We start from the raw sequence: 12,884 nt of genomic DNA, 5'->3' as shown, positions 1-12,884 counted from the left end.
AGCAGCTGGATGCTGGTGGGGGGGCTCAGTGGCACCCAGAGCAGGTGGGGAAGAGGGTGCATGCCCATCCCTGAGGTGTCTGGGCTGCGTGGGGACAGGCCAGGGGACATGGCAGGGGACCGCACGCTCCGGCTGCAGCACGGGAACCGCATCCAGGCCCTGTGTGTGCTGGGCACTCACATCACCACCGACCTCTATGGGTGAGTGGGACACCCCAACACTCCCTTCCCTCCCTCTACTTCTGCACCTTAACCTCTCCCCTTACCTTTCCCCCCTGCTTCTCCTTCTGAAAATCCCCCCCCTTTCCTCATTTTTCCTTCTTCTTCCCCAAAACTGATTTAAATGTGATTCACAAGGGAAATCCTCCCTGGGCTTTGGAAACCTGCACAAGTCCTGGGAAAGCTTTGAGCATGAGCTCTTGCATGATTTGGTATTTACCCCGAGTCTGCAATAGTGACAGGTTGGATCCATCTGAGGTCAGCAGAGCCAGTGTCACCTTGGAAGGCTTCTGAGGGATGAGCAGGAGCCACAGGGATGGACTCCAAAGAGAGGGATACAGCTGGGAGAGGGAAAGAAAAAAAGATCTAGTGACCAAGCAGCATCCTGGGAAAGCATCAAAGTCCCCACAACACCAGCCCTGCACCCCTAAAACCCACCTAAGAGAATTATTCTCTCAAAGGCAAAAGTTCCAGAGCTCATTTCACAGTTAATTCTGGTCTTTGCTGCTTTTGCAAATCTCACCCTCGATACTCAAGCCGAGCGGTGCAGTTACAACTTATCTGGCATCTTTCTGGATCAAATCTCCTCCCAGTGGGGTTCCCAAAACCCAGAAACAAGGAAACCAAACCAGTTTTTCTGTGCATAATTAAAAGTAATTTAACAATCTAAAAAATGGCCAGGCAGCAGCAAAGAAGTGCTCAGATTTCCTCTCTCTCCCCCCCTCCCGGTCTGGGTTTGTCGGGGCTGGCAACATCAAGAAAGCAAATAAATGATGCTGTAACAGATACAGCATCAGCTCTCGGGTGTCAGGATTGCTCAACAGGAGCCTCCACCTCAGGAGCTGCAAGCTTCCCAAAAATAATAACCCTGGAAAAATAGGGAAATTAAGGACAAGGAGCCAGGAGAGGGAATGGGGATGCATACAGCAGCTGGAGAAATGCAAGGGTGTGTAGGAGCAGGAAAGGTGTAACAGCAGCTGCTTCAGGACTGGATAAAATCAGCCCCAAAATGAGAGATTCCCATGGTAAATTCCCTGGGTTGGGTTGACATGTTGACTCCATGAGCTGCTAAATGGCAGGTTTGGAAAATAAAGAGGGATTTCTCCATTGAAGTGCAAAACCGTGGTTTGATTCTCACAGCCCCGAGTGTTTTGGCTGTGACTGTTCCAGATCACAATCTGCACCAACGGCTGGAAAACAGACTCATTTAGCTAAAATAGAATCACAGAATGGTTTGAGTTGGAAGGGACCTTAAAAATCATCTAGATTCAACCCCCCTGCATGGGCAGGGACACCTCCCACCAGCCCAGGTTGCTCCAAGCCCCATCCAACCTGCCCTTCAACACTGCCAGGGATGGGGCAGCCACAGCTTCCCTGGGCAACCTGGGCCAGGGTCTCACCACCCTCACAGCAAAGAATTTCCTCCTCATGTCCAACCTCAATCTCCCCTCTTCCCATTTTAATCCATCCCCCTCATCCCATCCCTCCCTGCCCTTGTCCCAAGTCCCTCCCCAGCTTTCCTGGAGCCCCTTCAGGCACTGGCAGGTGCTCTAAGGTCTCCCTGGAGCCTTCTCTTCTCCAGGCTGAACACCCCAACTCTCCCAGCTTCCCTGGGCAACCTGGGCCAGGGTCTCACCATCCTCACTGCAAAGAATTTCTGCCCCATGTCTAACCTGTGCTAAAAAAAAGACACTTAAAATGTTTCCAGGCAGGGAAGAAAGGGTAGAAAGGTGCTGGTGGGGAGCATGGAGATACTAGCACGGCGAGGCTCGGCAGCAAGAAGCTTAATTGTGGTGAGAAGTAGGAGGTTTTGGTGCAAAGCTCTAACATCAGTGGTTTTGGCAGGGCGGCCCCGGCTGGGACAGTGTCCTTCAGCGTGAAGCACACAGAGGGGGTGAGCGTGGAGGTGGTGTCCCAGGGCCAAGCAGAGGTGGGGGCAGCCCCTGGCAGTGGGACACAGTGGCCACTGGAAGAGGGGACACTCCTGAGGTTCAGCATGAACCAGGCCAGCACTGAGGTCAATGATAACAAGGTAAGAAGGGGGATGTAGGGGTGTGGGACCCCCAGGTGGAGAACATCCTTCTCCAAGCAGGGACCTGGGGCTTTGCAGGTCACCGTCAGCTTTTACGCAGAGGGAGGGCAGCACATCAACCAAGCTGGGGTCTTCCTCACTGGCATGGGTGAGTATGAAGGCTTCTGCAATCCATCTTCACCCCCTTGGTGCTGCATTGTGGGGCAGAGGTGGAGCCAGGTTTGCTGGGTCTGGGGGGGCTTTTGCATTCATCCAACTTTGCCATACCCTGAGATGAGGTCTCTCCATCCAGGCATCTCGCTGGACGTCGACGCGGATCAGGATGGAGTGGTGGAGAAGAACAGTCCCAACAAGGTAATTCAGCCTCTTCCACTGCATGGAGAGGAGAGTCCATGGGCTTGCAAGAGCCTGAGCTTGCTAAGCTCCAGGGGGATGTTTTAGGCCAGCTGGACCTGGGGCCCTGAGGGACACGGGGCCATCCTCCTGGTCAGCTGCAACAAGGAAAGCCCCTTCACTCCAGCATCAGACAGCAACGACGAAAGGGTATTCAACAAAGAAGGTAACACAGCTTCGAAAACATCTTCTAAAGTAAAAAAAGTGCTCCATTATTTCCCTTCTTGAACCTTTTTTGGGAGATGAAGCTTTGCTTGGGAACCAGCTGCCCATGAGCTGCTCTCCACCAAGCTGCTGAGTAAGCTTTCCACATGGGAATGGGTTGTTTTGGTTGTTTTTTTTAATGCCATGCAAACTAATTGCAGTCAAGCAGGGGCATGAAGCACAGCCAGAAAAATAGCAGAGGTGCCACTGATGCTCCACAGGGATGACAGGACCTCTGGGCAAGGCGTGTGGCTGGGAATACCCATTTGTTCCTGGAAAACTAAAACCACATGGAGCCAGTGTCCATTGGCTTTTTGAGGCCAAGGGCTTTGAAGGGGGAAAAAAAAAAGATACTGGTTTCAAGGCACAAGCTTTGCTAGCAAGACCTTCTGACAAGGGCTTCTACAAGGGGTGATGGATTAAAAGTGGAAGAGGGGAGATTTAGGTTGCATGTTGGGAGGAAATTCTTCAGTGTGAAGGTGGTGAGACACTGGGACAGGCTGCCCAGAGAAGCTGTGGCTGCCCCATCCCTGGCAGTGTTGAAGGGCAGGTGGGATAGGGCTTGGAGCAACCTGGTCTGCTGGGAGGTGTCCCTGCCCGTGCAGGGGGCTTGATCTAGATGATCTTCACGGTCCCTTCCAACCCAAACCATTCCATGATTCTATGATGACCACAGGTTGTTTTTCCAGCTTGCACAGGCTGGTAGCAAGGGAAGAGCAGATTTCTTGGCATGGGAGGTGCAGACTCCAGGAAGGAGCACACAAGCTGGCCAGAGCTGAGCAATCCCCATCACTTAGGGGTGTTTGTTTGCACCCCAGATTTGCTGGACATGTCACGGATGGTCTTGAGGATTGAAGGGCCACAGCGGGTACCCCGGGGCTACGAAATTGTTCTTTATGTTCCTGTCTCCAGTGCTGACAAAATCGGGGTCTTCCATGTGCAGAGTAAGTCCTTCCTCACCTCCTCTTCTGCCTCTTCGTTCACCTCCTCCTCTGTCCCCCTTCCTCCTCATTTGTGGGTGCTTTTGACATCCTTGCAAGCTCTTCTTTCCATCTATCCATGTCCTCTCCATGTTATTCCAATGACACTTCCAAAGCAAACCATACTTCCCTTCTCTAAATTTTTCCAGCCTTGAATGTTCTCAGAGCAGAAGGCCACAAAATCATTTATCCAAGGTCACCCAGCAGAGGAGTGGCAAAAACCCCATGATGGCAACAAGTTCTACAACACATTTTCCCCTCCTTGGGCACAGGGACTTTCCCCTTGGACCAAATAACCTCATCCAGCCCAAAACATGCCATTAAGTAGCTTGGTCTTGTCCTCCGAGACAGAGGCAGTTGGTAGAACAGTTTGGTGGCATTGCCATCCTATGGCACACCAGAGGAGGTTGTAAAAGGCAGGAATTCCATGAAAACATCATCCCAACGCTGGTTCTATCCAAGGAAAGGCCAAGACACCTTTCTCCACCCTTCAACAAAAGTCACAAGCCCCTTTAGCTTCCATTTTAAGGTACTTCAGCCAGCTGAAGTCCTACCCACCCACAGAGGGATATGGTACCTTCTTGTGCGGTGCACAAGCAAAATGAGGCTTGAAGCTACCAATGAAACTTTGGAAATTGCTCACCTTCCCCTTTCTCTTCCTGCAGACCCCTTCTTTGGGCAGCGTTATGTCCACGTGCTGGGGCAGAGGAAGCTGTACCACGTCGTGCAGTACACTGGTGGGGCTGCAGAGCTCGAGTTCTTCATTGAGGGGCTTCACTTTCCTGACGACTCCTTCTCTGGGCTGGTCTCCATCCATGCCAGCCTCCTGGAAACCCTGGCTGAGGTCTGGGGGCTCCAGGGAAGGGGTGTGACAGCCTAGGGGGAATCGAGAAGGGGATGGAATAGAGAGCAGTCCCCATTAATTTACTCCCAAAATGACCTCAAGGGTAGGGTATTTGGGGGTGGGAATAGTGGTAAAGAGGGTGTAGAAAGTCTCCAGTTTCTCATTGCCTCCCTCCAGGGTGTCCCCCCCACACCAGTCTTCACAGACACAGTGGTGCTCAGGGTAGCACCATGGATCATGATGCCCAACACTTTGGCACCAGTGAACATCTTTGTCTGCAGGTAAAGGCCAAGGGATGATTCCTCCCCAGGTAAATCAGTCCCACAGTCTCCCTGGAGAGAGAGGCTGGGGAGGTGACAGAGAAAGCAGCTGCCTGGGGGACATATCCATCCTCCCTTCATCTCCTTCCACCCTCTTTCCCAGCCTGAAGGACAACTACCTCTTCATCAAGGAGATCAAAAACCTGGTGAACAAGGCTGGCTGTGAGCTGAAGGTTTGCTTTGGCTACACCAACCGTGGGGACCGCTGGATGCAGGTAGGTGGGCACCAGAGGGGGAGCAAAGCTTTCCCTCCCTGCTGATGTGCTCCATGTGGTTTTCCCTCCCTTCTTCAGGATGAGATTGAGTTTGGCTACACCCATGCTCCCCACAAAAGCTTTCCAGTGGTGCTGGACTCCCCTCGAGGTGGAGGGCTGGAGCAATTGGCCATCAGGGAGCTGCTGGTAAGAGCAGAACTTGCAGGGTTTTATGTTTAGCCTGTTCCACCACTCCTAAACCCTACTTGCACTTGGCTCCTTGGAGGCTCTACAATGAATTGCCTGAAAAAAATGAGTTTTAACACCTCTGCATGCAACTGTGTGGAGATGTGACCCCATTCACTTCCAGCTGGGAGGCCACCAACAGCCTGACCCCCCTCAAAGCAAGGATCAGAACCTAATCTACATCCCAGCCAGCTGGAAAAGCCTTTATCCAGAAAGTGCTGGATAAGAGGGGCAAGGAAGAGCTCATGCCTTTGGAAATGAGAGATTCCTGCCAAGCTCTGGAACAGGAGTGGATTTTTTCACCCTGAGTATCCAGGCAATGGGCTATATTTTCCTTTCCTCCTCCACACCTGTGAACATGCAACAGCTCCCAAGCAGGAGAGGAAAGGAAAGTGTCAGGAGTCAATTTACTTCCTTGGAAGACAAGCAAGGTACAACCAGCTGCAAAAACATCCCTGTGGGGCTTCTCTGCCAAGAGAAAGGGCCAGCCATGGGCAGGGCATGCATGGAAAGCTGCCTGGGAGAGCTATGACCTTGGCCAGGGTGCTTTGGGAGAGCCCAGCAAAGAAAAACATGGAAAAAAAAAGATGGCTTGAAGGATTCTTTCTGCAGAAAGGGCAGAACACCCCCAGGTAGCCACCAAATCTCTGCCCTTACACCCAGCCCTGGTAGCAACCTCAGCCAATGCTCTTCTCTCCAACAGTAATGGGAGAAGAGGACAGCTTATTTAGGTTTTTTTCCTGCACGTCATGTTGGGGAAGGTTAAGTGCTTTCAAAAGTGTTGAAATCCATCTTTCTCATGCCTGAAATGAGTACACACAGTCCTGGATTCAGCAGGCAGGGTGGGAATAACGTGCTGATCCGTCCCGGCGCAAACAAGCCAGGCTGAGCGCTCGGATCTGCCCTCTTTAGGAATTGCTTTCCTTCATATTTAGGGAAGCAATTTCAGCCTTTGGAGCTGCAAACCATGTTCTACTCCAATTTCTGCTCTCGAGCTTCCCCTAATCCCCACACCTATCTTTCCAATCTCATTTTCCAGTTAGGAATATTTAGCCAAAAGCAACATGCATGGGTCCTCTTCTTGGCCCCAGCCAAGCCCTAAGTCCCTGGGACCCCGCGCCAAGGAAAAAGGAGACGAGAGGGAATTAGCCCCTCAAAAATCAATCTGGAACTGATAGGACTTGGATGTGACCCTCAAACCTGGGATAAACCAGGGCCTTGACAGTTGAAACCACACCAGCTCTCTGGTTTATTAAACGGCAACAAGCAGAGAGCAGGTGTTTCCTGCTCAGTCCCTCCCGCAGCACCCGGAGAAAGGATATAACCCACAACCATCCACCCCAAAAATGCCCAGGGATCCTCAGGGAAAGGCAGCCCTGCTCCTCTTTCCCTACCCCAGCTTCTCCCAACACCCTCAGTTCAAAAAGAAGAGCAACTTCTAGGTCATAACCTTGCACCCTCAGGTCGCCCTGCTCATCGTTACTGACCTGTACACGTGGTTTATCCCTAAGGAAACACTAGTAAGTGATTGGGATTTAATGCCAACCCAACAGATACCTGATCTTATCCCAGGGCTGCTGGGAGCTCCAAGCCCACATTGACTTGAACCAGAGAGCAAGGACAGGTTCAAGACAGGATTTTTGTTCCACCACTTCCATTTTTGCCCCATTTTTAACATCAGCCATCTGCCCCTGGCACATCACAGCCAGGGGTTTATGACCCCTGCATGGACAACTCCTGAAATCCCAGATATATATCAAGCCCCAAAAAACAGGGCTTAAATAGGATTTGAGTGAAGTCCTTTGGGTGGCTCTTATGGGGTGGATTTACCCTCAAGGGCTAATGTCCATCCCACTTGGGAAAAGCCCTTCAGAATCTCAGCTCCGGGTCCACCTCAGCACTTAATTAGCTTAATGAGGACACTTCAGCACTGGCTGCAGGTTAACAGAGAAGATCTCTCCCCAGCTCTGCCCCTTGCTCTTCCCACGTGTTCCAGCTGCAGCAGGGAGCTTGGACTTCATGATCTTCAGAGGTCCCTCCCAACCCCCATGATTTTAGAATTATGGAGCCCAGATAATCCCAGGGAGACCTTTCTCCCCCTCCCTGCAGGTGTTGAAGGCCAGGTTGGATGAGGCTTGTGCAATCTGGTCTGGTGGGAGGTGTCCCTGCTCATAGCAGGCAGGTTGGATCCTGATGATCTTTAAGGTCCCTTCCAACCTCAACCATTCTATGATTCTATGATCCTCTTGCCTCTCTTCCCATCCATGGCTTCATTCTTGATATTTTTATCCTCTGGAGCAGGTCTGAGCCGAGCAGAACAGATAAAAACAAAAGCCTGGAAGCAGAGGAGACTCTTCCCAGCAATTCATTTTCTCTTTCCCCAGGGCCCAGATTTTGGCTATGTGAGCAGAGAGCCCCTCTTTGAAGCCACCACCAGCCTCGACTCCTTCGGCAACCTGGAGGTCAGCCCACCTGTGACCGTGGCAGGGAAGGAGTATCCCTTGGGAAGGATCCTCATTGGCAGCAGCTTCCCCACGTAAGAGACGGGAAACCCAGATGTTTGGGAATAAAGGAACTTCAAATGCACCTCAAGAACATTTTTTTAAAAAATCACATTAAGGGTATTAATTAACCATTCCCTGACCAGCTGGTATCCTATGGAGTAGGTGCATCCAATCTTTCCCTTCACATTTGCCCCTTCCTCTCTTTCTCCTCCACCTTGTGAGCAATTTAGATGTATTTACATATTGATGCCTAAATATTTACTCCTTTTCATTCCCTCTCTTGGGGATATTTCACCCCTAGATCCGGCGGGAGGAGGATGACCAGGTTGGTGAGGGACTTCCTCTACGCCCAACAAGTCCAGGCTCCCGTGGAGCTCTACTCTGACTGGCTGTCCATGGGTCAAGTCAACGAGTTTGTCACTTTTGTGCCCACCTCTGACACAAAGGTAACCCCCAAACCCTTTCATGGTTTCTCTTCTGAGCTCCCAATCCCACCAGAGCATCTGCAAGGAAAACCCCCAATTCCTTGACAGTCCCAACTAGGGTTCTCACATCACCCACAAAATGAGGGCTCTGAACACAAAAAGGAACTGGCAGAGTTAATGAGAAGCACAGGGAGAAGATAAAAAGGTGCCTGCAAAGGGCTGGCCAAGAAATGCAAAGCACAACATTCACATGGGATGCCCAGGGCTCACATCTTCTCAGCATCTCCATCATGTTTTCAGAAGCTCTTTCCTCTGCCATGGTTTTCACTGCTTCCAACACAGGACTTTTCCCTGGGGAAATCATGCCTGGACCTGGATGGTTCAGAAAAGGAATATTTATGCACCCACCCCTCCCCACCCCCATAAACCCTCCATTCAGGGCTTTTGCCCCCCTCCCAGGGCTGTGCCAAGCCCCCTGAAGACATACCATCAGGACTGCAGCAAGCAGCCTCCATCAAGGAGACCCCTTCTGCTGGTGGGAAGGAAGCCAGCACACACCTCAGGCCCTACAAACCCACATTTCCCAGCACTCCAGGACATTGGCTTCATCCTGATTTTAGCCTCCCCTGGGAAAGCCAGAAAACTAGATTAATTTATTCCCTCCTGCACTACAACACCAACCCAGAGAGAACAATACCAGCCTGGGCAGCAGCCACACTCCTCACCCACCACCCCAGCTCACCCAAACCTCCAGCAAGCCCCTCCCCAGGGGTTTACATACCCCACCTGGGGTGGGCAGGATTGGACCCAGCTGCAGTTTTCCTCCCTGTCCCAGCAGCAGTTTAACCCCTCGGGGGTAGTTAGGAGGGTGTTTGCCAACAGTGTAAATCACCACACCTCCTTCAGGTATGTCCTGCATTTGAAAAGGCACCTAAAAGCAAAAATGCTCAATGTTAAAGAGTTGAAGCTCAGGTTCCTGGCCAAAAGAAGGTCCCCTAAGGCTTTGGATGAAGCACTTTTGGTGACTGTTCTCCCTTCCCATCTTGCCCCAGGGATTTCGGATGCTGATGGCCAGCCCCGTGGCGTGCTACAAACTCTTTCGGGAGAAGCAGAAGGAGGGTCAGGGTGAAGCCACCATGTTCAAAGGCAAGGGGGGACAAAGGGGTGGCTTCAGCCAAGCTCTGATGTCAGCTGGGACAGCTGGAGCCACCCTGCCAAGCAGCCAGCCCCGAGGGCGGCAGCGCCTGATCGACGTGCGGGTTTCGGGGGGATGTGGGGACATTCCCACTCCATGGGACACATGGGATGCCTGCCCACCACACCCAGCCTCCTCCAGCCCTATTTTGGGAAAGCAAGTGGGATGGGAGGGACAGGAGATGGTTGTTTGGTGGGATGGAGCACCTCTGTAAATGCCAGCAGAGCTCCAGCACGGACTGGGGACGACCAGGGGGCTCTTGTGTCACCCACAATTAGCACCAATGATTCCTTGGTTGCCAGTTTGGACATCCTTTAATTGTGGGTTTGAACATCACCCATCCACAATGGGCTTGGGGAAAGGTCTCCATACCTCTGTGGGTCCCTCTGAGGTCATTGCCACCTGCCTGGGTCCCGTCTGTCCCTGAACAAGGGGAGAGGTGGCAGCTTTATGGAGCTGAGTGGAGAAATTTAGGAGCTGATTACTTCTGTGAGCAGGAGGGTGGATGATGGGACCTTTCCAATGCTGTTTCCAACAGGCAGAGGTTTTCCTCCCACTTAGTTTTCCAATAAAGTAAGAGTTGGGACTGCCCCAGCCTTCACCCCGAGCTCAGGAAATTGGGGTTTTCATAGAATCACAGAATCATGGAACGGTTTGGGTTGGAAGGGACCTTAAAGATCATCTAGATCCAACCCCCTGCATGGGCAGGGACACCTCCCACCAGCCCAGGTTGCTCCAAGCCCCATCCAACCCGCCCTTCAACACTGCCAGGGATGGGGCAGCCACAGCTTCTCTGGGAAACCTGGGCCAGGGTCTCACCACCCTCACAGCAAAGAATTTCCTCCCAACATGCAACCTAAATCTCCGCTCTTCCAGTTTCAATCCATTCCCCCTTGTCCTCTCACTCCCTGCCCTTGTCCCAAGTCCCTCCCCAGCTTTCCTGGAGCCCCTTCAGGCACTGGAAGGTGCTCTAAGGTCTCCCTGGAGCCTTCTCCTCTCCAGGCTCAACACCCCAACTCTCCCAGCCTGTTACTGAACTTTGGGAACTGAATTTTGGGAGCTTTTCCATCTCTGTACCCCATCTTCAGCCTGGCTAGCACCTCTTCCTTCTGACCAGGGTTTGCATTTGCAGGGTACTCAGGGACAGACACGAAACGGGTCACCATTAACAAGGTCCTTTCCAACGACATCCTGGTGCAGCAGAACCAGTATGTCCAGGTATTAACTGATAGTTCTGGCAATAACTGATATTTCTTGAAATAACCACCCCAGGATGGTGCAAACCCTTAAGGGGACGTATTGCATTTTGGCTCTGAATGAGATGGTTCTGGGGACTGTGTCCACCCCTCGACCTGCTCTTCTCTGTCTCCTCCAGCGCTGCATCGACTGGAACAGGGACATCCTCAAGAAGGAGCTGGGGTTGACAGAGAAGGACATCATTGACCTGCCAGCCCTCTTCAAGCTCGACAAGCATGGAAAAGCTGTGCCATACTTCCCTAACATGGTGAGAGGGGTTTCCACTCCTTGGGTCCTCCCCAAAAACCAGCTTATTCAGCCAGGATAAGTCCCCAGAGTTGTCCCAAAAAAGCTCAATGTGTACATTTGCACACACAAAATGAAAATATCTCCAGCCAGGGTTGGGTCTACCATAACTTTGTGGCTTTGAGTTGCTTGCAATTGGGTTAAAATGAATCACAGAATCATTGAACCATAGAATGCCTTGGGTTGGAAGGGACTTCTAAAGATCATCTAGTCCAACCCCCCTACAATAAGCAGGGACATCTCCAACTAGACCAGATTGCTCAGAGCCCCGTCCAGCCTGACCTTGAATGTCTCCAGAGATGGGGCCTCACCACCTCTCTAGGCCACTGTTCCAGTGACCCACCACCCTCATGTTAAAGAACTTTTGCCTCATGTCCAACCTAAATCTACCCTTTTCTAGCTTAAAACCATCACCCCTTGTCCTATCATCACATGCCCTGGTGAACAGCTCTTCCCCAGCCATTTTATAGGCCCCTTGCAGGTATGGGAAGGTCGCTATAAAGTCCCCCTGGAGTCTTCTCCTCTCCAGGCTGAACAACCCCAACTCCCTCAGCCTGAGGAGGCTGATCACTTTTGTGGCCCTCAGACGCATAGTTTTAAGGTGAAAACCTCTCAAAGCCCTGAAATTGCAAAGCGTGGGGTACATTTAAATGATAAAAAGGGGGGGGGGAATGCTGGATTTGGAGGTCTGCAAAGAAGTGGCATCGATGCCCCACTGACTTTGGGGCGAGGCTGACGGAGGAGCCGGGGGTTTTCCTTCAGCTCCATCCACCCCGACGCCGCTGGGCACCCCTTGTGTCACCCCACAGGTCACCATGATCGTACTGGCCAAGGACCTGGGTATCCCCAAACCTTTCGGCCCCTTGCTGGGAGGGGAATGCTGCCTGGAAAGACAGACTCGCTCCCTCCTGGAGCCGCTGGGGCTGCGCTGCTGTTTCCTGGAGGACGTTGCCTGCTACCACGGCAGGCTCGGGGAGGTTCGCTGCGGCACCAACGTGCAGCGACGTCCCTTCGCCTTCAAATGGTGGCACGTAACGCCATAGCGGGGCCTGCTTCCCCCTCCACCCTCGCCCCTGGTGGCTTTTTCAGCGTGTGTTGCTTGCGATTCAGCTAATAAATCAATTTGCTGTGAGGAACGCGGCGGGAAATGGAATGCTAAGGGGCACCAGGTCGGCTCTCAGCACCTGCCCTGCTGCCCTGACAAAAACGGGGAAGGCGTGTGAGAAACGTTTGTGGCGCCAAGGAACCGGCCCCAACGGATCCTGCAGCCAAGCACAGTTTGTTTACACTCCTGCAAGAATGGGTGCCCTAAACAAGTAGGCACACCCATAGTCAGGTGAATAACGGTTTATATTCCCTATTCCCCAACGCAGAATTCCCTCCCGTTTCCCCACTGGCTGAGCAGTTCAGGGTTTCCAGCCTCTCAGCTTCTTATTATCCCGTGAGTTTCCTGCCCCTGTTGACACATGCCATTCTAGCAGTTCACTTTTTACCTTTTAAGGTATAATTCTGACCTTTCTTGCCCCCTTGGCTGCCTTCCCAATTAACAAGATGATCTGTACCCCCCGGTGCCATCCTGCCCCGGGGAGCAGGACAGAAGGGGCTTCGCTGGGTCTGATCTTGGCCATCAATCCTGCTCCATGTTCGGATCCCCCGATGGAGCCCAGTTCAGTCCCTCAGCTTCTTGGACTGCAAACCACCCCAGGTGTCATTGGAATGTGCAGATATCCCACTTCTCTTAAACAAACTATTATATCCCTAACACTAGGGTATATATTTAAAAAACA

General features: G+C 52.1%; 1 protein-coding gene across 2 annotated transcripts; it reads left to right on the top strand.

Moving 5' to 3' along the window:
* Positions 1-108: 108 nt before the first annotated feature.
* On the top strand, positions 109-12,140 carry LOC127392966 (protein-arginine deiminase type-2-like). Of its 2 annotated transcripts, none has more exons than XM_051637512.1 (16): positions 109-200; positions 2,064-2,250; positions 2,329-2,398; positions 2,543-2,604; positions 2,692-2,809; positions 3,666-3,791; positions 4,493-4,671; positions 4,849-4,952; positions 5,095-5,206; positions 5,285-5,392; positions 7,816-7,967; positions 8,237-8,381; positions 9,413-9,506; positions 10,688-10,773; positions 10,931-11,059; positions 11,907-12,140. In XM_051637512.1, the coding sequence occupies exons 1-16, from the start codon at positions 109-111 to the stop codon at positions 12,138-12,140; spliced, it is 1,998 nt and encodes a 665-aa protein (XP_051493472.1). The 2 variants fall into 2 exon arrangements, with proteins under 2 accessions (XP_051493472.1, XP_051493471.1); XM_051637511.1 differs by having other exon boundaries at positions 9,413-9,524; positions 10,703-10,773.
* The last annotated feature ends 744 nt before the right edge of the window (positions 12,141-12,884 follow it).

Source organism: Apus apus, chromosome 20 (assembly GCF_020740795.1).
Source record: "Apus apus isolate bApuApu2 chromosome 20, bApuApu2.pri.cur, whole genome shotgun sequence".
NCBI lineage: Eukaryota > Metazoa > Chordata > Aves > Apodiformes > Apodidae > Apus > Apus apus.
This window is presented reverse-complemented; position numbering and strand designations above follow the sequence as displayed.